At 39.1% G+C, this 27,395-nt stretch overlaps 1 protein-coding gene across 1 annotated transcript in view; it reads left to right on the top strand.

The window, feature by feature from the left end:
* The window catches only part of cadm2b (cell adhesion molecule 2b), a 43,616-nt gene extending 16,885 nt beyond the window's left edge, over positions 1-26,731 (top strand). Inside the window, exons 2-10 of the mRNA XM_010792231.1 lie at positions 61-210; positions 9,080-9,232; positions 9,797-9,934; positions 18,121-18,279; positions 18,561-18,651; positions 18,861-19,039; positions 23,949-23,975; positions 25,858-25,980; positions 26,089-26,731. Coding sequence (XP_010790533.1) covers positions 61-210; positions 9,080-9,232; positions 9,797-9,934; positions 18,121-18,279; positions 18,561-18,651; positions 18,861-19,039; positions 23,949-23,975; positions 25,858-25,980; positions 26,089-26,207 — 1,139 coding nt within the window. The 3' untranslated portion in view covers positions 26,208-26,731. The remainder of the gene's footprint in view (positions 1-60; positions 211-9,079; positions 9,233-9,796; positions 9,935-18,120; positions 18,280-18,560; positions 18,652-18,860; positions 19,040-23,948; positions 23,976-25,857; positions 25,981-26,088) is intronic.
* Positions 26,732-27,395: the final 664 nt, after the last annotated feature.

Here is a 27,395-nt window from a genome sequence, read left to right as displayed (position 1 = left end):
ACACAGCAATGTATTCACATCATGGTCATGACCTCAGACTCTGTTTTTATGATCCAACAGGTGGACAAGGTCAGTTCCCCATAACTCAGAATGTGACCGTGGTGGAGGGGGGCTCAGCCAACATGACCTGTCGTGTGGATTACAATGATAACACTTCCCTCCAGTGGTCAAACCCTGCACAACAGACCCTATTCTTTGGGGACAAGAAAGGTGAGTAATATTCCTGAGGATAATGGCTGTAATGATAAAATGACGAGATATGATAAAGATGTCTTAACCACACTCCATTACAGCAGAAGTCTTCTTCATTAAGTTTTCAAATTTGGAATGAGCGAAATTGTCTCTGCCTGCGAGCACACAATTTGACTGAATACAGGAAAAAGGCAGGATAAGAGGGAAATGCATTGCTCATAATGTCGACACAGACTTTTAATGAATTTATTTCTCCATTGATGTCCCAGGGCACACACTAAACAGAAATACGCTGTTTTTTAATTGAACTTTTGTAATCATGCAACACTGACAGTGTTGTCTACAACACAGTGACGCCTGTGGATTGTGAGATGATTTAGCTTAATTAGCAGTTTAAGTGCCCTACATTTGTATTGCTGTTTGGATGTCACTGGAAAAGGACAAAAAGAAGCACACTGTTGCAACCTCGTGAAACAAAGCCCAAGCCAGAATGAATTATAATGTGCTCTCACCAGCCAAACCCAATTTAAAGGTGACAAAAGTCTGGTGGTGATAAATTGGAATTGGGGTGAAAGGGAGTATAACAGTGGACTGGTCTTGTAAGAGTTGGGTGTGTTCATATTTCAGTGTTTCTCACAGCATATTACCCATTTCCTTTATGCTGTAGCTGCTAATACAATATCATTGGTTCAGTGATTGAAGATTAGCTTTTCCTTTGAATAACAATTGATAGGAGAGAGAGACGCCAGAGTGAACCAACAGAAAGAGACTCACAGTCTGGTTTGAAGAAATTCTTTCCCTCTCTCGCAAGTGATTGGATTTAGTAATGAGGTCTAAGGTGTTTTATTAGAAGACATTACTTCAAAATACAATTAAATGAAAGTTAACCGAATCTTAAGAAACTCTTATGTGAATGGCATGTTAAATGTGTCCTAAGCATCTGGATTCAAGCCAAAATCCTTATTATATTTACTTGTATGTCTTCAACGTAGAATCGATAAAGCACATATTTGACTTAAAACAACCAGTTTTAAAAATCACTCAATTCTATCACGAAAAAACGTCTTAAAGATGTAACACATTATTCAAATAAAATTGTTTGGTTGTTTCATTTGCCTTCAATAAAGCAATCTATCTTTGCTTTATTCATATTTCTCATCTCCTGTGAATGCAAAGTCATAATCTGTACCTTTACCCAGAATGCCGCTGGAATAAGCATTTTAGGGGGGTTTGGAGAGCCCAGTATGTTAGAGCCACTTCGCCCTTCTTGGACAGCCATTTATATTGCATGATAGATTCTTTTTTCCTCAGCAATATGGATGACAAAAAGAATGTAGTCTACTCAGCAGAGGTTGCCAGGGCTAAGTATTGGAACACTTCCTCTCGATCTCCTTTTAAACAGCCAAATGAAAAGCTTTATTGGCACAGTGAATACGATGCTTGTGAGGCCATCAGGAGAAATGGGAGGTGTGGAACAACACAGGCTTCATGTGGGGAAGAGAGTGGGACACCTGGGAAGAAATCTCTACTCTGCCAAATCACCAGTTAATTGCTTGGCAAAGGGCTGCAACTGTCCTTCTTCCCCCATTTGTTGTGCCTTCTTGTAGAAGCCAATGAGAAATGTTAGAGTCACACTTGTGCTAGCTCTCAGTCCAACAACTAACGGCAGACTGCTTGAGGTTGAGGCAGGCTGTTTCCTCCCTCTGATGAACATCTGGTCATAGACGGCTGTCAGTGAGTAGATTAGATTAATGCAGCTATGTTGCATTCTCTTGTTCTCAGTGTTTAGATGTTGCTATCTTTTTTTACCTGCTGTTTAGATGCATCCTTTATTTTCCCTGTGCTTGTTGTCTCTGTCTGTTGTCTTTGTTGTCCACCTCTCTGCTTACAACATCCCCATGGGTGTTCATGACAGCGTGGCCATATGTTAGCGTTTGATGCACATGCAACTTTCTCTCATTCTCTCCCCACAAAGGTAGTTTGTCATTGTGCATGTGTGACCCCAAGGAAATTCAGCCTTACCACTCTAATGTGTGAGTTCAAATGCTCAACATATACTGCACAAGTAATGAGGATAGACATCTGATTTTTTGTCTTAAATTAGACAAAATGCATTGTAAGGCATTTTTTGAAATATATTCTCCCTCAAGCTAGGTATTAAAGATAAGGGGCATTTGTCTGGATGGGATTGGAGTATGAATGAATATAGGATGGAAGGAAAAGACTATTAAAATGACATTTTACAGTAAATTCATTTAAACAGCTGTGAAGTGGAGTAAAGAGAAACATCTGTAAGTTTCATATTATATATTGGGTCTGAAAGCTGCTGGGTGAAGTAAGACAAAATCTGATCTTTGCCCTGACTATAATTTGCTCCATTTTAATTCAGGTCTGACAAATGAGAATATGAAAAAGCCTATTGGAGCCAAGGACAAAAGGGATTTCGGTGTCTTTCTAGAATTGTAATGACCGTGAAAAGTCTACTTCAGTGTATCAATAAGAAAAGCAAGCATGTGTATGTTTTGCATCAAACATTATTCATACACAAGTGCCAGTAATGCAAGCTTTAATACCTGATGATTGGTTGTTAGTGCTTTTCAAAGCTGCTCATTTTCTGATCTGACAAAATGGTTTGGTTACATTTCGGCCACTTAAGCTACCTGAATAATGTTTGGAAAATGGATTGGTAAAATAAGCTTCGACAATTGGAAGGGGAGCGAAAATGAACTGCGGTCTCTGATGTCAAAATCTTTCTGGCAAGGACAATGTCCTGTGACTCAATTAACCTTTTTTTAGTGCATGTTGCAATTAAATTACCATAAGGATCACAATGCTGCACTATTAGTTTGTAAGCCGCTGGGACTCCTCAGGTAGGTAAGTATGTATAACATGATCCCAGCAGTGCGTCCTACAAGTTGTGACCTTTAATTTGTCTACACAGCAATGTCACATCTCATGACAGACGGGGAACTGGGATAAGAGTTGTGGTTGCAGGTGGGAAGAAAATAGTTGGCAGGTAACAGCTTAATGTATCTTTGGTGTGATTTTATAAACGCTGAGAAGGACCTCCATATCATCCTCTACCAAAAGAGGATCAGTCAAACCTTGTGGAGCTCCAAGAGAGTGTTAACCTTGCTGGATTCTCAAAGCTGATCCATATGGGTTGGACTGTCTTCGCACATTTGTCTAAAAGCTGAACACAGCCCTCCTCTTATATCATGCCAGCTGGCTTCTTGGCACGTTCCACCTGATCCATTATGTATATCTGAGTCTTGGTTGATTGTTTCCACCTCAAAGGCTTCAGACTACAATATGGCAAAAACCATAATGCAGATTCCTTCAAACTACCATCACAGATCTGAGAAAACAGAGATAGATCACCTTAACAGCCGGGGCAACACATCTTTCATACATTAGACCAATTAGCGTGGACTGTCGAGGAAGCGGCTCTCTGCTGGGCTGCCACATTGAGGAAATTAATTTGGACCATATGTCTTTTGTAGTATATGCCTTTTATACGTTGCCGGGGTTATGAATTATTATTACTGAGCAGGACAAATTAGATCAGAGCTGTCCTTTGCTGTCTTCATTATGAATTACTTCTCTTTTGGGTTCTATGGGAAAATAATAAAACTATGTTGCAATGCTGTAGAGAATGGTAATGACATCCTGAAGGCATGCGAGATGGGAGCAGATACTTTTGTCGGATACGGTGAATATGAATAATGCAATTAATGGGAAACTACTGCCGGTTGCATGTCAAAGGCAGATAACAAATTGCTCATTTGAACTACGGTAAGTGTTTGTAGCAGGGATACGGAGCCATATACATACATGCTCTGGCAACTAATATAGCCTTTTTCATCATCTCAATTCAATCTCGCAGAGGTTTATGGTTCATCATTCATGACATTTAATTGGGGCATTCAGCTTGGACCATAAAGGTCACGAAGCAAAATTGATCTTAATTGGCTTGTAGTAATCAAAATGCTGTTATGTGCTAAATGAATGCTCTAATGTGAGCATTAAAACATTCATTAGCTTGAGAGAATGAAAGATAATTACCAAGGACGCAATTACTGCACTGAGCACCAATGAAAACACATTTTAACGTCAATTCTAGTAAACACACAACATTTGATGGTGGGTCTGTTTGAAGCAAGTGGACGTGAGTTCCGTCTCAAGTATCTGTATTTAATTCTCTTTTCCGTTCTAAAGATTATTAGTAATATTATATAATATAATATATATTATAATATTATTACCAATATTGTTGATTTTTATGTATGTGGCATCCAATTTTACATTGGTATTTTATACATATATCTAGAAAGCAAAAAGAACAAGTCATACAGTATACTGTACAGTAGACAACAACTCTAATACAACAAATACATATACGTTTTTTAAAGTTCAACACACTATGAAATAGTTTTATTTAATGGATTTGCTTGGCCATGCTTTCCCACACTTTCTTCACATATCTTTGGGGGAAAAAAACATTACACAAAAGCAATGCTAAAGGAACATTACACAAGCTGCAAGTTGTATTCTCAAGTGGTTACTTTTCAGTCACTGTTTTTACTGGAAAGAAATGTAAATGGAGTCTCATGGCCACAGCTAATGTCTTTCTTCAGGGAGTAATGGGCTTTTAAGTGTAGTGGGTTACCTCCAGCTTCACTGAAATGTGAATCGACCATTATGGCACAATACACTGGGTTTATTAGCACTAATGTGAAAACCTGCTCTTCAATGTTCTATACTGAGCTCTGTGCCACACTGCACTTTCATTTCTAATGTTTATTAAAATAATGAAGAATATGGTCTGTTGAAATTACTGTAGAAGGTTGAAACCCACCTGGATGTTTAGCCATTGGTTTGTGCTGTTCATTAATGTGTCTGGTGTATGAGTAGAGCTCATTTGAAACCAACAGGATATATGTTAACCTATTGTTATTACATTTAGAGTGTTCATATTGTATGAAAAAACGGAGATCAAGAGCAGAAAGATTTCCCACAGTGAACACTCTTATGTCAGTGGCTTGAAAAATGGACAGACAAAAATACATTCCATCTCATGAATTACCACTTAAAGAGGGGACAGAGCACTGCTGCTGGGAGAAATCCTCCTGCTTTCCTTCCCTTCTTTAAGCACTGAAAATGAGTCCAATCTGAGTAGCATCTGCTCTGTGGGATCTCTGAGAGGGCGGGCAGTAACAATGGCCCTCTGGAATAAGGCCCTTTCCTTCTCTTAATTGCAGCCACATGTGCGGTGAAAAAGAGCCCCCTGCCTGCACCACTAGCCCTGGAACACATCCAGAATCGCCCACACAGTCACTGAGTGAGCACTGCCAGCAGCAAACACACTCTAATTGCAAAGAGTGGAGCCCCTGGCTGGAGAGTGGGGGGGTGCGCCAGGACCCTGAGTTCTCGCTGAAGGACAGTTGGTGCTTTCACATTCCAGCACTGGCTCAAAGTGGTTACAGGCCATACAAAATATGTCCAAATGGGGACACTCTACGTTGCGGATGAAACATATTTTGGCTGAACCCAAGAGCCATCAGCTGGTTTCAAAGACTAATGGATACAGTAGATGTAAAATCTCCTTTCTCTATCTGGACTGTCACGAGATATTTCATCGTTTTGGATTAGAAACATTGGTTAACATCTGTCTGCTGCTTAATGGAGTGTGGAAGTGAATGCTATATGATAAGTGCACTTCCAGTTCCTCTGCCTCCAGTTTCATCTGAGGACAGAGCTAACATAGCAACCAAACAGACTGGCAGCTCTTCTTTTACACATTAAAACAATGCAGTGCAAGTTGTTGAATCCATTGGTTTACATGCTTGAACAGGTTCTTGGATACTTCAAATTCAGAGAACTCATAGCAAAACTGACCTTGGTTGTTAAATCTGAATCTGACAAACTACAGTATTCTTGGGAGACTTCAAACTGGCCTTCCTCTGACATGAGGGGTAGTGCAAAGGGATGTCAGAAAAACAAGGCAAACATTACTTTGCATTAAGGTGCCATAGCAACAGTATCCCTTGCCCTGAGGGGGAACCGGTGTCAGTTTGACTGATTTGAGACAGCCTTGGTAAGGCCTCCATCACGCGAGATCTACTGCACATTAAGCTGCCATGCTGCAAGGCTGTAGCATACACAAGGTCATGGTGCCGATTTATGCTTTCTCCTAAGTAGTCTGAACAACGCAGGAGCTATCTAGGGTTTGTGGGAAATGAACCTTTTCATCACATTGATTTCCTAAAGCACCTGGAAAAAAGCTTTGTCAGCCGCTGGCATTTGGGTCTGATTGTGACAGATCTGCCCACAAACTGGGCCTCTAGACTGGATTGGATGCTGGTAGTATGGTTTCCTGGCCATGTGCTGTTTGAGTAATAGAAAGCACTTGTCTTTGGGTTATTCAAACCTTTGTACAGCTCTTTCTATCAATATGTCATTGATTCACGTGCTATGTAGTGCCAGTGGCTGTCTAAAAGATGCATCAGTCAAGTCCATCTTTTGTTAAACTGTCTCAGCTACTACTTGCATTGAATCAGTATTTCAGCTACTGACATTTAGATTTAGCTCTGTTGTCATGGTAATGTGATATTGTTGAGCAGATAGAAAAACAAGGTTGAAGCTCATCTAATACTTCAGAAATGTCACTTTAAATTATCAGTGATCTGTACTATATTTGGTCGCTGTTTTGTGGGGGTGTAAAGCATAATTAGTATGTTATCCATACTGAATGGTTGATGGTTTACCCTGTTTGTTTTCTTTATAAAAAAAAAAAGTCTTTCGGTGGAATATAACTTTAACCAAAACATGTCTGATTTGTGATTTCCATCAAAAAATTCTTCTTAAGAGACCGCCCTAACATTTATCGGCATCTCGGAGATGTTTGAGCTTTGAGGTTACGAAGAAGAATAGCTGGCCTGTTTCTCCTCCTCTTTTCTTTGTGCGATGCAGAGATAAAGCGATACGCAGGGGAAGTACAGTATGTCTTCTTGTCCAAAGCTTTGATCTTCTCAGCCTGCACTTCCATATCTTTTGAGTTCCTGTACGATGTTTGTTTAGACCCCATCACCTTTCCAATGCATCCACCAAAAGGCATTGCTGTTTTCCGCCAGAGCCTCTGGGCATTTTCAAGCTCTGTAGTGAGGATGCTTAAATACAAAGAACATCAGACAGCTTTGTTTCAAGATGCAGTTTTCTACAGTAAGACTAGTTTGCATTAAGGCCCATAGCACATAATAAGCTGCTTCTCTGATGGCAAAGCTTGTTGTTACATTTTAATTCTGGCTTGAAGATTGTTTTTATTTACTCTTTATAACAAAGGGTCCCTTCAGGGAAACTTCTTAGGGCCATCAAAATCTCCTTTGCCAATTTCTTTTTAGCATGCGTGTGATTAAATGATAATGATCATCAATTGATGTGGTGTAATTTAAGCTTTGCAAATTAAGACCTATGTCTGAGTAAATCTAATAATCATTTCCACCAATCTAATTTAGCTGTGTATCACATGGCTGCTGTTCATGTTCATCGCTTAAATCACATACATTGGAACGGAGCAGGAGATTAATGATTTTCATAGAGATTTCTTCTTTATCTGATGTGATTTTACATTGGTTACGTTGATTAAATCCTAATCAACACCCACCACTTCTGCTGCATTTTGACCCGTGTTGTACAATCCAATATAGTTCAAATTGCTATAGATGAAAAAAGTGTCCAGGGAGAGAGCTGCTCAGGCCTGGAGGGAGTAAAGATTAAGAATGTGTAATTTATTCAATGAAGAGCACTTTCCTCCCTGCCCTATGTGGTTGGTTGCATGTAGGAGTACGTGATACTCAATTTGAAATTATATAGGAGATGACAGGTGCGAGATTAGCTTTTTTCACCTGTGCTGCGTTGTTTTCCCAGCTTTACAGTGTTACAGTCTGAATGAGCAGTGGTGAGTGTGTCCTAAGAAAACACTGACATGTTTTATTTCAAGCTGTGTTTGAAGAAATTCCCATTGTGATGGTCATAAACTCACAAGTCTTAGTAGGGGTGGTTCATTTGTTTTTTCCGCTACCAGATACTAGCAGTATAGTTTTTGTGTTTTACCTTAAATGTGCACTGAAGCTAGGCAATTTGGTTGGAATATATACTTAAATATTCACAAGAATATTTTAATAATATTGATGCTTATCAAAACACTGCCAATCATTAACAATTTGAATCTAAAATAATTTAATTGAGGTCCAATAAAATAAACTGTTTTCAATGGTTATGTATTACGTTTCTATTTTCTTAGACTTGTATTCAAACATCCTTAAAATCTCTTGTTTAGACAAATGACATACAAAAAACAAACCTCACAATGTCATTATTAATACCTCTTTGAAATACTGTTCTGCCCTTAACTACACTCTATTATGTTAGCTTACAGTGGAAAATACAAACATGTGGTTTGAATGAGACCAGGGTATGCTAGAAGACCCAACCCAAAGTCAGTTGCTGAGTGAGTTTAAAATGATTAGCTGAATTTGTTGTGGTTAGCTGAATATATATTTTATTCTAAGATTATAGGCTTGATTTGCTTTGCTAAAGCATAGCAAATAATGCTCACTGACTTTAAATAAGACTGGCTAGCAAAAATATAAATGTAATGGAAAAGTTTGAATCCATTGGCCCCAGTGTGTGTTTGCTGCATTTAAAAACTATTTGAAATAAAAGAACAGTGCTTTCCGCCTTGATCGAGTAGGAGTCATCAGAATTACAAATAGTATTTCTACAAGTTAATTGCCATTACTGTATTCAGCGGGAATTTGCCCATTGGTAACTCACTTGTCTGTCCTTTTTCTGTTCGCTCTGTAACTTTGTCTGTTTCATTACACAGCTCTGAGGAACAACAGAATCGAGCTGATACGAGCTTCGTCGCAGGAGCTCACCATAAAAATCGGTGACGTCAGCCTTTCAGACGATGGCCTGTACACCTGCTCGCTTTTCACCATGCCTGTCAAGACCACCAAGGCCTTCCTCACTGTTCTGGGTGAGCATGTCCATTTTGCACCAGCCTCCAAAACCGTGGCTTACTTTACACATTCTTACAGCATGAATACAGGCACATTTTCAACTATGGTAGTTTGCTACACCAAATCATTGGTGCTTCGTAGAATTTTTTTATTTCTGCATTACATTTGACCCTTATTTACTCAAATAAAGGATCACACCAAGCCTGCAAGCTAGTAGTGTTACTGAATGCAGTTGTCTGCCAGTCAGGACAGCCACAAACAAAAACTCAAAGTCACCTCTACGATGACCTTCACACACAGGAATACATTTGCCACAGTAATGTAAAAAAACGATATTGGATATTTCATATTTTCCTTTTTTTAATTATTTTTAGTTTCCCATTCATCACCTCCTTTGTTTATTCTGCTGTTTTTATCATACCCCTTTTTCCTGCCTTGAAAATCATAAAAATTATTTATTATTATGCTACTGAGAAAAGGAAGCATGAATATCTGAATAAAGTAAATGATTCTCAATCTTTTTTTGTCACAGCCTAATTTATGTATTCAGTATGTTCACATATATTTTCAATATTTCACAGGTGTGCCAAGCCGACCAGAAATCACAGGATTCACCAAACCTGCCATGGAGGGGGACATAATCACCCTGACATGCTCCACACTGGGCAGCAAACCAGCCGCCAATATCCGGTGGTTCCGAAATGACAAGGAGGTTCAAGGTAGGCATGCGGTGTGGATTACACAGAGCATCGTATCCTCTGTTACCTCATGTACCCTCTCTGAGACATCATTACTGTCAAGTCAGTCTGCTTCCTGCGTTCCTTTGTGTTCCTGCATTGTTCACTGGCCGGGGGTTTAGCACTGCCTCTCAGCCTGGCTCACTGCCAGCATTGCTGCTGACTTTGGAAGCTGTCCAAAAGTTGCTGGATTGTAGCAGAGCCATCCACATCTCCCTACCTGACCAAGGTGAAGACATACACCTCTTATTGATTCAAATTGTAAGGTCAAGTGTACATCCACAACAAGTTCTGCACAGCATTCTGGTTTCACTGTTCGTGGCAATGAAGCAATGTATACTCAGCTGGTTTCAAAAAGAAAGAAGTTTGCATCTTTTACATTTACAATGATGCAGAAGCTAATAGTCCTCACAATTTAGAAGGTGAGACCAGCAAATGTTTGACACTTTTGCTTTGTAGAATGACTTAAACCTTTGATTTGTTGTCAGAATTGTGTAGATTTAGTTTTCTGTGGATTAGACACAGTGGCGTAACAAGGTTGTGATTGGCCCCGGTGCAAATATTGTTTTGGGCCCCCCCCATCGCCCCCAAATGTAAGCGCACGCTGATGCGCTCACACACGCACGGACATACACTCTCTCTTGTCCTTTCTCTTTTGAGCGCCGCTCTTGTGCTTTGGTTTGCTGTACATTATAAATGCAAGCTATTAAAAAAATTTATAATGCTGCCGAACTTGCTGCTGCTAGCTACAGTACAGTACAGGTTGATTTAAACGGTTCGCTCGTCATGCAATGTATCACATGACATGAAAGGGAGCAAGGTCATTGGACATACAAATTACAAATTAATTTAGGTTGCTTGGTTACTTTGAAGACTGCGTGAACCGGTCAATGCCATTGGGGCCCCACATTTTTTTTGAAAAACGAATATATATAAAAAATATATTCTTCTTTTTCTTTGTTTTGCATGGGCCCCTGGCCGTCTCTGGGCCCCGGTGCGTTGCACCGGCTGCACCGGCGATAGTTACGCCACTGATTAGACTCAAGGCCAAAAGGTACATCAAAATGAGGAGTCTGGTTTCTTAAGATGGCTATCCTTACACTGCTATGAGTGTATAAAGAAATAGCTGTATGTTGTTGGACACTGTGTTAAGGAGGTGTGTTTCATAATTGTTCACCTTCAAAGAAACACAGGTGTTAATTAAACCGTATAAAATCTCAGTACCTTGGAACTGTTTGCATGTGATGAGTTGATCTTGCTGGGCATTTGTTCCGCAGGTGGCTCTAAGGTGCTTTATTTTTCAAACAGCCGCATTAGATTAGTCAATTGAGTCAAGGAGGATACAACGCTCTAGAATGCAAACTCACAGAGGCCACATAACTAGCTTCACCCAGATGGAAAGAAAAAACATTGACAGAGACAATGCATTAGGCAGCAGATGGAGCAGCGTAATGTGCGCTGATAACACTAAACCATGCAGCTGAAGTTTTTTTGTGCTTTCTCACAGTGTGCCTCACAAGCTTACAATTTCTTGTACACCTTTATTTCAAACTGTCTGAAGCTCCGTACTTTGTGTTTTTATAGAATGTATCACCGTCTTATTTATGCTTTAGAAAACATTAGAAAAATAACGGAATGGGATGTTTTTCCTCAATTTGATGGCAGTGGTAAGCTGTGTGGAGCTCTTTAATGTAACAGAGCATGCTGCAGAGACTCAGTGTGACAGTTGCTCTTTATTGAAGATTTGCACCAGAGAGCTTTTCTTGGTGGTTCTGTCTGTGTCTGCCCAACATGGCATGATGATTGATGGGAGAAGGGCCAGGATATGAAGTTTTCTTGTTGAAATGACATGCACGTAGATCTCTGAAAGGCCAGTAGAGAGCTGGCTCACAGCGTCATGACCAGACTTGCTGTCCATCTCAAGAGGCACTGAGATTATCTTTTTTCTGTGGTATGTCTTGAGGTAAACTTCAAAATACAACTTCAAAGCTCAACGTATAATATTGACATGCACATAAAACAAATCCCAAAACATAATATAGCAGAGTTTAAGGGGTGGCACAAATGTACTCAAGCTACCGTATTTCTGAGGATAAAAAACGAAAACGTAATACCTCCATCCTGTTCCTAGAACGGCAGAAATCACAGAAGTGCATAAAGAATCATTCAAATTAAGGCATGATACGCTACTTTTTCATTTAATGTATCTTGTGAACAATAATCTGTTTGTTCAAATTCCATATTTATATTTCAAAAACCCAAGTCTGCCCAAAACTGCTGCCTGGTATTTAAATGTGCTTTTATTAGTTTTACCTGCACACAGTGAGGTTTATTAAGTCGCTTGGGCAAACAGACCCGGTGCGACGCATCTGCAAGTCAAGGAGAGATGCAGAACAAAGCAGAGACTGGAGGGCTTGACTTAAAAACTTCATTTCCATGTCAAAGTGTCAAAGAGGAGGAGTGTCAATCAGTGCCCCTGATCCAAGTCTTTTGTAGGTGTTGCTTTAATGCTTTCTTTAGTGACTTTGTGCTGGGAGCAGCATGTTTTGCCATTGGTTCTTCTGAGGTAGATCATTGCCGCCAGTGTCTGCTGTCAGTCAAATCTATCCCCTCTGGGGGACCAGTCTACAAGGCTCCAAGATAACAGCAGGTGTAATAGCAAAAACATGTCATATTTATTTCATGCTCTGATGATTTGTTTTTCACCAATTTATATTAGAAGCACACACCATTACCAACCTCAATATCCTACTGTCATCCAGTGTCAAGTCATTTGTTTGCAGAGTATAGAGCCATACAAATGACTTGGGTCGCTGAATGACAGCTAAGCTTCAAATGATAATCTATTGAGGAATATCCACCCACTGACACTCTCTTTGCATACATAAAGTGGCCTATATATTCCTATTCACAGTGACACAAAGGCACATTCAAATCTACAACAGCTCCAATATGGGGACACATTTTATATTTAGTTAGGCAAGATATCAAGACATTTGAACCTAGAAAATAACTTTATTGTTATTAGTTGGAGTAGAAATATCTTTATAATTATCATTATTTGAGTATTAAATGTCCCCTATTTTACTTTTTTTCAACAATATATTAGAAGTCTCGGATACATACAAAACATGTCTCTGAAGTGTTTGACTTGAAATACCAAATGGATAATGCATTGTACTATGCCAAAATACGCCTCAGTTTCAGCCCTATTCAAAAAGTGCTGATTCTGTGTCTGTAGCTTTAAATGCAAATGACCTGCTGCTGTCCACGCTACTCTGCAGAGTGTTTAGTTAAAAAAAACACATTGGTGCTCTAGGAGGAGATTCAGGTGATAAGGTGGACGGGTGTTACCTTGGTTGGTTATTGGCTAATGGTTGCACAACCCAAAAAAACATTGTGACATCACAAAGTGGCCAAAATCTGATTATTTTGACTGAAGTCAACATCATTAATTGTCTTGGTCTGCTGACCTTTTAGTATATTAGACAGTGTTGTTAGTTTGTTCTCTTTTTCTGAGGTTCAAATCGTTTACTTTAGTTCTTCAGTTGTATGTTATCATCCTCATCAAGGCCATGTTCAAGTGCCTCATTCACTGAGGAGCTCCGCCTTCGACTGCAACATTCTTTCAAATATCAGTCGAACACCTATGGACCTAACTTTAAGAAATAACCCCCTCCATGTTTTCTATAGCTTTATATACTACTTCTCTCAGTTTTAAGACGGGGGGGGGGGGATTCTGCAAAATATTGAAGGATTATAGAAACACATTGCAGGAATATACTGTACATGCTGCAGGACCACAAAGTGTTTTCTCACATGTATTGTCTAAGATGGTGGGTTTGATGTATTTTTAGACAATACACATACTCACTCTTCCTGTATATCTGTTCATCCCCTTCAGAACTTTGTTGGAAAAACATTAAGAAACCAATAAAGTTTAAGAGCCTTGAAACTGTGGAGGAAGTTAAAGAGAGTTATGGATAGTTTATGGATTTTCACATAGAGTGGTTAAATGGAAGATACAACTTGATATCAACCACAGCATTGTAAAAGAATAAATGCTAAATAACCCTATGAATGTATTTGGATCATTTAAACAGCTCTGTTGAATTTATTTTAAAACACATGCTAGTCCCAGATACACTCTGCTATGATTTTCATAACAACAATACAGCACCCAAGGATCATTATGCTTTAAAAAGGGACCTGATCTCAATACACGTTTCTGCTCTGAATCGTGATTTAACATTTTCAGCCATTTGTTATAATGTGCACTGTGATCTAAAATGACAGTAAGAGACCCTTTGTTTAAAACCGTGTCCCCTACTCAGTCCACTTATGTGCTTATGAGAACATAACAATACAGTACAGATATGTGCATATATAAATATATAAACACACATTAGATTCATTTGTTGAAAAGTAATGATCACAACTAATCCACAGACAAACATAGAATGTTTTTTTAGGCCTATTTATGAAGCTATTCATCTAATTTAATTTCAGTAACAAATTGTACATTGTAAGGTTTTTTTTCCTGTTCTGGTTTTTTTGTGGTAGCTACTTTGATGTTTATTTTAAGTTAACACTGAAATATAAAAGCCTGCAGGGAATAATCAAGGAAGCCATTTCAAACAGCTGTGACAACTGCCTTATCAAATAAATAAATAAATATGTTACAGGCATCTAATAAAGGCTTAATGAATAAATAAACAATACCATCATAGGCTATTAGTTCCAATGAGTGGATTAAAACCATGTGTGAGCTTTGATAGTATTGTTTATAAATCTTTAAGTATTTTACTGCCTAAAACAACATAGATTGGTTGAAAATCAACAGTTTTTACAGGAAACATTAAAGAACATTTAGTGTCCAATTATTGCATAGTAAATCTTTCTGTATAGAGACAGGTGCCTAGAAGAGGGATGTCTAACTCAAAAGTTGCGAATTGGCTTCTTAACACCGTCCTATTTGCAAAAAAACTAGATCCTGATTAGGCTTACCATACTGTATAAAAATATATTTGTTCAAATTAGAAAGTGTGGAGGAGCCTCTTTGCACCTTGAGAAGGTAATTATTGGTCAGCAGGCAGTAATCTGAAAATGGCACTCAGCAGATGGTCATGGCCTTTAAAGAAGCACAGTCAAAAATAGCTGCTTGAGAAAAAAAAAATCACATTTTGTTGAATGCCTCTAAAGCAGTGGTTCTCAAACTTTTTCTGTCAGGCCCCCCCTTTGGAGAAAAAAAGAAGTCGGGGCCCCCCCCAACACAAATAGTCAGGCTCAGTGGTGGCGCCAGAGATTTCTTTTAGGGGTGCTGTGGGGTAGCTTGACGTTTCATAGAGGGTGCTCAAACATTTAGGGTTTCCCATTAATGTACCGGTCGCTAGAGTGGAATTTTCTACTGCAACAATCCCCACGCATATACACAGTGTACCCTCGACTGTTACAATGAAGGCTCGATAATCAGCTCACGGCATATACAGTAGGTGTAAGCAGGGGTAAAGTGCTATTTTTATAGGTTGTGTGGACCTTACATAGGGGGGTCCGGGGATCTTCCCCCCCGGGAAGATTTATTTTTAAATATTGAAGTAAAATGCATCAATCCGGTGCACTTTGAGAGCAACATGAAGAGATCTATGGATACATCTCTCAAAACCAATATGAAACAGAACTGTAAACAGGTTTACTTTTTATTTATGGATATTTTACAAATCACCCTTTTAAACTTTACTCTTGTTTTACTGTCATATAGTATTTCATACCTTTTTTTCATTTATTCCCTTGTTTTTTTATAACTATAATGATCATATAAACGTGTGCCTCGGAATTAATTGTTGACATTAATGGTGACCAAAACGTTTGAGACCCACTGAGATAACACTGAGAGAGTCCTTTAGCTCACTGAGTCTCTCAGTCTGACAGGAGAGGACTCTCCTCCACTTTGTTGTTGAAAAAACTCCTTATATCCGTTAGCGTAGCTCGCTAGCACCAGAAGCTAACAACAACGATCTCCGGTACCGGTGCGCTCTCTCTCTCTCTCTCGCTCGCGCACACAAAAAGGCTCGTTCCACATACACACACACAGAGCCGAGCTTTAATGAAACACAGAGACCCAGACATAATAGTACTGTACTGCATCATATTATTTTCGAATCAATAATTTTTCAAATTATGATTTTTTTTGTTTAAATCTTTTTTTTGTAACCATTTTTCCTCCTGGTCTCTCGCGCCCCCCCTGGCATGCCTCTGCGCCACCCAAGGGGGGCGCGCCCCCCACTTTGAGAACCACTGCTCTAAAGCCTTAATAAAATAACCAAAAGCTCAAATTGTTACACACCTATTTCCACAAGGCTGAGAACAACTTGACGCAATGATCATACAGTAATAATACATCTGAAAAATAGGATTCTGCCACTAAGGTTCCTCTTTGTTAACTCAGATGGAGACGTGATTACAGGAGCGCCCCCACTCGCCTGAATGTAGATCTGCTTGCCTTTTGGGGTTCAGGTTCAGAAGAGGTGCACCTGAGCACGTTCCCATTCTTATGAAAAGTGCCTCTGCATGCTCTCTGGCGATGCTAGCAGCCGCCTTGAAACAAACTGACAGCTTCTTTTACCACAGCTCCAACGCTGCAGGCGACTTGATGAACGAAAGAAAAAGCTGGAGAGATTTGTATTTGTCACCACAGAGATGCTAGCTATCTCCCTTTGTACTTCAGGGAATGCATGGTATATGAATTTCCTGTTTGTTTAAAATCATATGTTTTGTTTGAAATTAGATCTCAAAATTAATCTTATTTGTGTTGTATTCATCTATAGAAGTGGTATGTTTTATTTTTACTCTTTTCTATTAATATTAATACTTTTTGTTCTAAACTTTTGCTTTATTTGCATACAGAATATTTAATATAATATAACTCAGATTCAGAATGAAGCGCATACTTTAACGTAATTGCTAAAAGTTCAACCCACATTTCACATAGCTAGAATTACATGTAACCTATAAATAGAGTAAAACATATTAAAGATGAATAATTAATTATAATTACTAATTAGTTATACTGAAGAAGAATTATCATGAAACTACCGTTAAATGTTAAAAGCAAAATAAAAATTTCAAAAGCTGTTGTAGTAAAAGCAGTCATAGTGAAGTGGTTCCAAATGAAAAGAATAATCAATATACACATAACAAAACCAAAGAGAATCAAAACAGTGGAGCAAATGGCACGGATCAGCCCAAAGAGATGATGATATCGCTGTTCTGGGTTTCATTGCAAGGGGCTTTTTGTATTTAGTAGACCAAGTGATTGAACAATTTGTATGCTGCGTGTGTGTGTTTGTGAGTGAAGTAGTGGAGTGTGAACATACATATGTATTGATTGTTTGCAGTGGATGGCAGAAAGTCTGAGGGATGGAAGAGGTAGAGGGGGGAAGATAGTGCCTGCAGGATCTAAGGCGGTGAGAAGGGTAGAAGCTCAGTGAAACTCGTTCTGACTCTTTCCTGAAGTAATGCCTTTGTCCTTTTTTGCCTTGTTCAGGTGCATCAGTAGCCTTATGAAGCTTTCCTGAGAAAAGCGATGCTAACACAAAGCTTTGACAGGAGAGCAGCAGCAAACCACAAAGAAATGCTTCCAATTATAAGTTAAGAGGTATCTCTAAATGAAGATGGCATTGCAGGGAAGGGACAAAACAAACAAATCAAGATCTGAAGTAGTACAAAAGGGTGAATGTGTGGGCATGAAGACAAAAGAGAGGAGAGAAAGGAAAGGTGTCACTACAACTATGGAAACTCTGCACTGTTGGAGAGTTTGTGTCTGTTTGTGTTGACTGGGATGTTTGAGAGATGGTCCTGGAGGAACAAACACACCCAACCAACCGAGTCAATGCTCACACTGCTCTCCCTCACTATTCACTCTACTTTGACTTGACTTTCAAAGGCCAAGGATTCTCTCCCTCAAAGGAGATGCAGAGAAAAACAACAGCAACAACAACACTGCAGCTGTCTATATCAGAAAAGCAACATCTCCATGTTTTTCAAGTTTTAGTTAAAGTACAAGCTGATTTCAGTTTTTCACTGTCTTCCTAAAAAAGTAAATTGTTTTGTATTGATGGAACTGAATGAAGTTAGTAATCCACACATGTTCATTCTCTGACTCTCTACAGGCAGTAAAGAGCTGAATGCCACAGGAAAATCCTTCACAGTGCGGAGCAGTCTCCAGTTCCAGGTGGACAAAGGGGAGGATGGGGTCGCCTACACCTGCAGCGTGGAGCATGTGTCTCTGTCCAACCTTTACACGACAACCGAGGTGCTGGAGGTCCACTGTGAGTGCAGTCATACACCCTGCAAAACTGGATTAGGTGTGAGATTAGCAATGAGAAGAAAATACAAGGATTGAGATTACCTTTATGTCTGCAGGTTTAGCTTTGCATTTGCTCAGGATTAGCGCAGGATTAGTTTGCAGGTAAGGGATTAGTACCAAAGTAGAACAGGGATATGGGAGCTGCCCAGTGGGTAAAGAACTAACTACTGTGGTGTTAAATTAAAAGCCTCTTATATTCAGTTCTGTCGTACCATTGGATATTTTTTGTTCCCTTCTTTACAGATGCTCCGCGTCTGGAGATCTCAAAGCCACAGATAGATCCACTGGAAGGGCAATACTTTAAACTGGAGTGTGTGTCCATAGGCAACCCAATGTAAGTTGGCATTTATTTACGAAATTCAATTTGATGGTGCTTTCTTGCATGATAAAAAAATAGGCAGAAATTACATTTAAATGGGATTACAGAATGTCCATTTTCTTCTGTTTTTCCTTCTGTATCACTGTTTATTCATTGTTTTAAAATTAAGAAAATCATTTGCAGAATGATGAAAAACAACCATTGTTTGTATTTTTCTTGACCAGACCTGAACCAGTGCTGTGGTCTAAAGATGGAGGAGAGCTGCCAGACATTGAGCGTATGATTGTGGAGGGCAGGGAACTGACCATCACCACACTAAATAAAACAGACAATGGCACATACCGCTGCGAGGCCAGCAACCACCTGGGGACCAGCACTGCTGAATACAAACTGTTTGTATATGGTGGGTACAGTAATGGTTTGTCTTGTTATGGATGATCAGTTTTGCTGTTGCTTCATGCTCAAGGCTTTGCAGACTGTGTGCTTACTCAAAGAGGGTTAGTGTTCATTACAAATACACAAAGCCAGCAGTGGGCTCGTCACTCCGGCAATTTAATTGCTAGATATTCAGCCAGTGCACATCATAGATTAAAAAGATTTCTAATTAAAAATAGCATTATACCAAAGTAAGTATGGCTACATAAAAAATAAAAGATTTTCAAAAGAATCAAATACCATGTCCTCGAACCACAATGTTTCTATTCCTATCAAAAGGCCTGCTTCAAATCATTTTGAAAATATGGGGAAAAAGCAGTACTATTATCGCTGTAAGACCATGCAGTGTAAGTGCAAAATGATTTCATTGCATGACCTCACAGAAATACTGAAGTTTCTCAATGCCAGATTGATCTCTATAACACTTTCTCATTGTTAGTGTATGTTCTGGCAGACCCATTATCATTCTGTTTTAGAGGGAAAACACTCTGGCTTGTTCGTAATGCTTTAAACCAGTGGTTCTCAAACTTTTTCTGTCAGGCCCCCCCTTTGGAGAAAAAAAAAAGTCGGTCCCCCCCAACACAAATAGTCAGGCTCAGTGGCGGCGCCAGAGATTTATTTTGGGGGTGCTGTGGGGTAGCTGGACGTTTCATAGAGGGTGCTCAAACATTTAGGGTTTCCCATTAATGTACCGGTCGCTACAGTGGAATTTTCTACTGCAACACTCCCCACGCACACACACAGTGTACCCGCGACTGTTACAATGAAGGCTCGATAATCAGCTCACAGCATATACTGTAGGTGTAAGCAGGGGTAAAGTGCTGTTTTTATAGGCGGTGTGTGGACCTCACATAGGGGGGTCAGGGGGCAAGCTCCCCTGGGAAGATTTGTTTTTAAATATTGAAGTTAAAAGCATCAATCTGGTTCACTTTGAGAGCAAAATGAAGAGATCTATGGATACATCTCTCAACACCCATTTGAAACAGAACTGTAAACAGATTTACTTTTTCTTTATGGATATTTTACAAATCACCCTTTTTAACTTTATTCTTTTTTACTGTCATATAGTATTTCATACCTTTTTTTCATTTATTCTCTTATTTTTTATAACTATAATGATCATATAAATGTGTGGCCTCGGAAATAATTGTTTACATTAATGGTGACCAAAACGTTTGAGACCCACTGAGATAACACTGAGAGTCCTTTAGCTCACTGAGTCTCTCATTCTGACAGGAGAGGACTCTCCTCCACTTTGTTGTTGAAAAAACTCCTTATATCCGTTAGCATAGCTCGCTAGCGCCAGAAGCTAACAACAACGATCTCCGGTACCGGTGCGCTCTCTCTCGCTCGCGCACACAAAATGGCTCGTTCCACATACACACGCCGAGCTTTAATGAAACACAGAGACCCAGACGTAATAGTACTGTACTGCATCATATTATTTTCGAATCAAAACATTTTGAAATTATGATTTTTGTTTTTTTTAAATCTTTTTTTTGTTTTTTTGTAACCATTTTTCCTCCTGGTCTCTCGCGCCCCCCCTGGCATGCCTCTGCGCCCCCCAGGGGCCCCCCACGTTGAGGGCCACTGCTTTAAACCAACCACAAAGTTCTTGGCTGATGCTAAGCACAAAATGCAGCAACGGTGCCATGCCAAAACACACTGGAAAAACTAAAGCGTTGACTTGAATTAAATGTATTATGACAGCAAATTACACATGATTGAACGTTTCAGTTTTTTCAGTACATGAAGACAGCTTAATGGAGGCTGTAAGGAAATACAAAAAACACCTTTAATAATCATCATATAGCCATATATTCATTAGAAATACATGTCCACATTGGAGAAATTAAGGCTCATGGCAAATCTTGCTTTGGAACTGTGAATAACTCGGTTTACCTCAATGCACTGTACGTTTTGCCAAAGGTTTAATGTTGGTCTCCTCCTATGAGGAAACTTCCGAGAAGAGCCTGGGAGAGAGATTAGTTAATCCAGAGACAGTGGAGCAGCTGAGAGAATAAAGACAGCATGGCGTTGAAAACGGATCATAAGGCCTCTGCTGCACAAACATTTATAAAGTTTATCAAATACAGCAAAGTAAAAATACAAAACAAGTGCTGAATATTAAAATTCAACATGGATTTATTTGTTCTCTTTTCTTGCCAATTAAACAGTCCCATAGTTTGTTTGGGAGCGACTTATCACTGCTCAGATGCTGGACTTTTTTAAGCTCACAGGCAGTTAGTGGACGCACTGCAGCTTCTTTGTTCGATTTTAAAGGCAGAGGATTTTGGGGAGAAAAAGCCCTTTATTGAGAAAAAAAGCGGAGGAAAAGAAGGATGACACATTGGTCCTTACCGCTTTTGTTATGTCACTCTCTTTTTTCAGCATACTTATTGAGGGGTAGGTGGCGGTGTCAGACTTGTCCATATCATCCTGTCATACCTGGGAGCCATTTGCTGAACCAGAGTTTCAATCCTTGCATTTCACAGTCAGAATTGTTATAAGAGAAACATTCAAATATGTTGACTCAACCTGGTTTTTGAAAGTCATAGTTTATACGTATATGTGCTGGTAGCTGTTTAAAATTATTGGCGGATTAACAGAGGAAATAGCAACATTTAAAAACCCTTGGCAGCCCTCTCACTAAATACCCATGTTGGTGGGAAGTATGAAAAATGTAGTCGAGCCGGTAAAGGATGTGCGAGATGGGCTCATTTCCAGCGATGACGACAGTCATTCTTCAGAGCTACATCGTGTCTGGCTGAATACTAACCGGGTCTCACCGGATCATCTCAGCCTCTAAACGTAATTTGCTAATGACAGGAGAGCTGAGAAGCAATAAATGTAATCGCTTCGCCGCAATTTATCAATGTCTGCAATTATGCTCCTTAGTACGCTGTATTAAATAAAGCAAGGAACCACTGTATGAATGACTCTGGGTGAGATGTAAGGGAAGTAGTAGCAGATAGTCGTTTAGTTAAATACATTTAAGAAGTGACTGAATCTGATTGTGAAACTGCAGCCTTCACATTTTACTTCTTTATCACACATGTTTACCTCAAGCAAGTTCTACATTCCCTGTGTGTGGCCAATCTACCAACCCATCAATTGCTTTGAAAATGAAATAGATGTAAGACATATGAGTCCTTCGTGTATGACTCATCCTTTTACCAGAGATATTGCTGAAAGAATCATTCAGGGCTCAAGTCATTTGTGCTACTGTATGTCATCATCTGTGCATTTGTTTTCATTATTTTGCCTGTATTCACTGAGATGATGGACCAGAATGAACCAATGTGCTAGCCACGTGCAGTAATTGATTTGTGTTGTTTATTTTTGCTTTAAGTTTTCTCATATTGAGCCAGTTCCCCATGGAGAGGTTTGTTGTTGCTCCCCCTCTGTTCCTAGTGCCTACATCTTCTGCTCCCCTGACTCCCTCTCTAGCCTCTATTCTTCCAGTACGCTAATGCCGACATTCGCCCATCAGGCATAGGCAGTCACAGCTGTGTTTGCAGGTACGCCTGCAGCCCCTCCATGGCCCCGCCTCAACGCTCCATGCACTCACAAACATGACGCTGAACACACAGTTGATGATTGATGAGCTAACAACTGGGCTTTGAGCTAGAAAATAGCATTGTTTTACTGGATGAATTCAATACCCTGTCACATTCGAACACAACTAGCTGTTCTTATTATGTGTGTAACCGTTTTTGATTAGTTATTATTATTGATAGCTGACAATATGCAGACTGTGTAGGAGAACATTACCACACTAGGTTGTTACTGTTCGCAAACCACTGCACAGATTACCATCTTCGCAGAAGCAGAAAATAGAAAGCATTAGTGTTTATACTTTTATTCTTAGGCTGAACGATTTCTACCATTACAACCAAACAATAAGAAACATGCACTTGCCTTTGAATAACATTAACCAAAATCGCACACTCCATGTGTTTACTCCATGAGTTCATCTCCCCGAATGGAAAACCGTGTTGTAGTGTTTGTATGACATGTATCCACATTGAGTCTTAAGAGCACTCCGAAGGTAAAACATGCTAATTGCCTTAACAGTCCTAACAGCACTCTTGTTGTGATGGAGAAGAGAGAAATTTTACTTTAGATTTGGGTTGTCATTTATTTTGATGATCAACATGACATCTAAAGGTGACCCGTGGCATTTTTATGGTAATTTAGTGTTTCTCTCAGAAAAAAATTATGTGGACCCTTGAGCTTTAGCTTTTCATATGCAATGTATTCCTTTCAAATACTTGAAAAGCCCTTTTTGTGTTAATATTTCAAATGTTGTATTGTTTACATTCTTATCATAAAAACTATGCTCTGTATTATTACTGGTGATAACAACAAAACGTACTCAGGGTACTTTTCAATTGTAAGTACCTTGCTTTTAAAAGCTGTGACTCAATATTGCAAACACCTTTGCTATATGCCTATTGTTAAGAACTCTGGTGCTGGTTTGATTTGCCCAGATTTTTTAAATATTTGTCTCTGAGATTCAAGCTTCAACCTATAGAGCAATGTTGGTGACCAGAGCATCAAATATATTATTAAAGCATAATTTTTTGGTGACACATTGAGGATTGAAATAGCCTATTTAAGACACTAATAATTCTCTTTTTGAAAGCCGTTCTTCAGCTTGTCCTGTCGATGTATCTTGTGCTGCCCAACCCCCACCCCCCCGGGTCCATTTCCAGTAACTTCGGTTAGGCAGGTTTATAACACGCTGTCAAAGTAAAAAAAGACCATGCTAATTTCTCATGTTTCCTGCAAACTTTGTGGTCACGTTTTTTTATCACGGTGTTGTCCCCCTCGTCTTCCCTTACTGCTGTCAATGTCTGCAACCATGGCAACAGCCAAAGACTTTCCAGGGCCTACAACAGGTAAATATCCCACTGGACGATCATTGCAAGCCAGATTTACAGTGTGTGATGCTGGATCAAGATCTGGGTCAGGACACATCACAGCCTCCACACAGCATGAGCCAAACCATCACCTTGCATGGATGCTCACTCTGCTGCTCTCTCCAGCCATGTCACAGGCTGCATAAGTTATCACTCACACAATATGTCTCTGGTCTGCCTTGTCTTTGCACAACGAAATAGACAGAATTATCTGAGTGGAGCTGGGCGGCAGATTGTGTTCAGGCCAGTGTTTAAATATTTAATTTCAGATCTTATGATTCTGTAGAAATGTAAGGGAAGGAAAAAACTCTTTTTGAGCGGTCTTTCACTCTTTTGAATACATGAAAATGTTTCTGTTTACCGTATTTTTCCAGTTATGTTCATGTTTTATTCTATTTTCATAGCTTGTGTTTGCTGCAGTTTAGTTAGATATGGTAATTCTGAAATATATTTGCGATGTGTACATTATATATTTGTGTATATATATATATATATATATATATATATAGAGTTAGTCATAAGGTCTAAAGAACATGGAGTTGTATATTTGCAGACAGGATGGAAAAAGGATGGAAACAGTATTCACATTTCATGTTGTCGTAAAGTAACCAAACTTTGGTTTGAATTGACTCATTGATACCTCTTGTGTGCTGCTGAAATATTTATGATTTTTAGTTCCTGACAGTGCGTCTAGTTTTTACGTGGCGACCTAATGTTTAAAAAAAAAAGGTTAACAAAATTGAAAACATAATTTTTCAGATTTGACATAGGAATTATCAATATATTTATATTGGAATTGAAGCTCAAAAATCTGTAAAAATACTCATGTTGTCACACTTAGAGGGGGAAACATGAGTAGTAAGGTGTTTTTATGAATATACGTTCAGCTTGTCTCTTTCCTGTGTGCAGCATGCACCAGCAGAGTGTGATATGAAAATTGCTTATGCTCCTTGTTGACAGTTAAGTCACCCATACAGATCATTATATCCATCAACATGCAACCAAAATTGATTAATTCAACTGTTGTACCAAAACAGTTATCGCTTCAAATTCTGAAGTGCCTGCCTGTGACCCCCTAAACAAATTAATTGTGGTTCTATTCTGCATGGAGTTTAATCAACTGCATGTTTTACAGTCACATCTCTTTTTATTTTTAACATCCCACACGGGGTTGCTGAACATGAGGGTTGCATTCTGTTAAGAGAGGAATATAACAAGGTATGTAGGGAACATTGCCGCCGTCATTTTCCAGGGTCACTTTGCAAAACCGAACACAAGCCATGGCCATTCATCAGCTTGAGATAATGAGAGCACACAAGGTGCACAGTAGAGACACAGCCACTTACAGGTTATTACAGGATGACACAAAAACATGCTCTTACCTGGGAGACCTTCAGCTCACTGCCCGGAGGAGGCCTTGTGTTAAATAACACTTATTTATAAAATAAAACCTGATCCTCAGCAGCAGAATGTTGCAGTGGATTGGGGTAAACAAAAGATAGCATGTGTTAAGACTTTGGTGAAATAATAAAAAATGTCAGTTGTCTTACATCTTGTCACTGTTGCCAATGCTACATTTTAAATTGGAATTACTACATTACATCTTTTAAACCTACATCAATGCACTTCAGAGCAGTGATATCAAGGAGATTGGTCTGAAGCTTTTTTGGGACCGGTCTGCTTTGTTCTTATGTTTTAATCTTAAAGCAACATGTAAAGAAATGTCTCATGACGATTGCAGGAATAAAATATGTAAATAGCTTTTCATTAAATGCCTACACATGCAATAGACAGAAGCGAAGCATCTTGCAGAACTTTTGTCTCTTTACTTTTTCCTCCATTTCTCTCCGTCTTGTTTCAGATCCTAATGCTTTAGGACAACATGGACCTGACCACGCTTTAATTGGCGGAGTTGTTGCAGTCGTGGTCTTCATCACCTTGTGTCTGATAATAGTTCTTGGACGATATCTGGCTAGACATAAAGGTAAAAGAGGTCACTTGAGCTACCATGAATAACAATTTTCTAGCTTGAAGCAATTGTAAACCTATATGGCATGTTGATAACTTGCTGTATCGCTCTGTGTGTCTACAGGGACGTATCTAACACACGAGGCCAAAGGAGCAGAAGATGCCCCCGACGCTGACACAGCCATCATCAATGCTGAGGGAAACCACGTGCATGCAGAGGAAAAGAAAGAGTACTTCATTTAGACCTCTTTTTCTTTATTTCATGACAACTCTTGACAGCAGACATGCAATTGTATGCTGCCTCAGCGTCACTACATCATCTGTTTTAGTTTATTTATTATTATGTCTACTTCAGAAAGCTCATGTTTGAATTATGCTTGTATTCAAAGCATTGTCTGACAATGTAGCTTTCCCTATTCAACAATGTAAACCATACAACAGGACCATTTTCCATTTTAGTTTTACGGTGTCTAAATGCTGTATACTTCTCTGCATTTCTAGCAACGCTCGCATTACCTTTTTTATTTAGTCCTTTTTTCCACTTAATTCACCTGTTGAGTACTTCTGCAGATCTTTTGAAATGTTGAAACACAAAGAGTTGCTTTTCAAATCAAGTTAAATGTTTTGGTTTAAGAACAGTATAGGTATCCATTTATCTAACTCGAAACAGGTTAACATTTGGTTTTGGATGTTGCCTGAAGCTTAATCCATAACAGCCATACTGCATACATGAAAAAACATAAAACTGACAAAATACTTTTACAAAACATAGAAGCACAATCTATGTGATTGTCTCTAGATAAAATCAGATCCCTCTTAGCTCTGTCTGTATATTTCTGCATTGAGTTACTTTCAGTTATTGCTGATGCTGTTGATTTGTACCAACGGAGAACAAGTTAGAAAATTAAAGCACAAAGTCTGAGGACTAACACGGAGGGATAACACTTGTCTCGGGATTTAATATGAGTCTAGTTGGAGAGATGGTGTCAGACAGGAGAAGACTTCAGTTATGGTCATGGATGGTTAATTTCCATTTTTGTTGCCCAATTGATGTAAGATCCAAACTGAATGAGTGGAACCTTGTGGGGGTTCATTATTTATGTTGACTTTTATTGAACAACTATGCTCAATGTATGGATATTGCTGTAAAATACTTTGCTAACGTGAATTTTGGTGACCAATATTGTTGAAACTTTGGATCCCTGACATTACAATTTGTATATTAGCATATACAGTACTTAAAATATTCCACATGTCTTCTTTTTCTTTCTCCCATTTATCTAACAAGAGGTTGTTTTGCCAGGCGGCATGTAAATAATGTGTAAGTATTTAAATTTAGTAAAAGATAAAACACTGGTTATAGCTTTTAATTTCAGGTCTGTTCAGTCCCCATCACTTTGATGAGATTCTTTTCATATTTTTCAAGGTTTT

The sequence above is a fragment of the Notothenia coriiceps genome, unplaced genomic scaffold (assembly GCF_000735185.1).
Source record: "Notothenia coriiceps isolate Sejong01 unplaced genomic scaffold, NC01 NC01_scaffold00036395, whole genome shotgun sequence".
NCBI lineage: Eukaryota > Metazoa > Chordata > Actinopteri > Perciformes > Nototheniidae > Notothenia > Notothenia coriiceps.
Note: the sequence above shows the minus strand (reverse complement) of the source record. Positions and strands in the feature narration are given on the sequence as shown.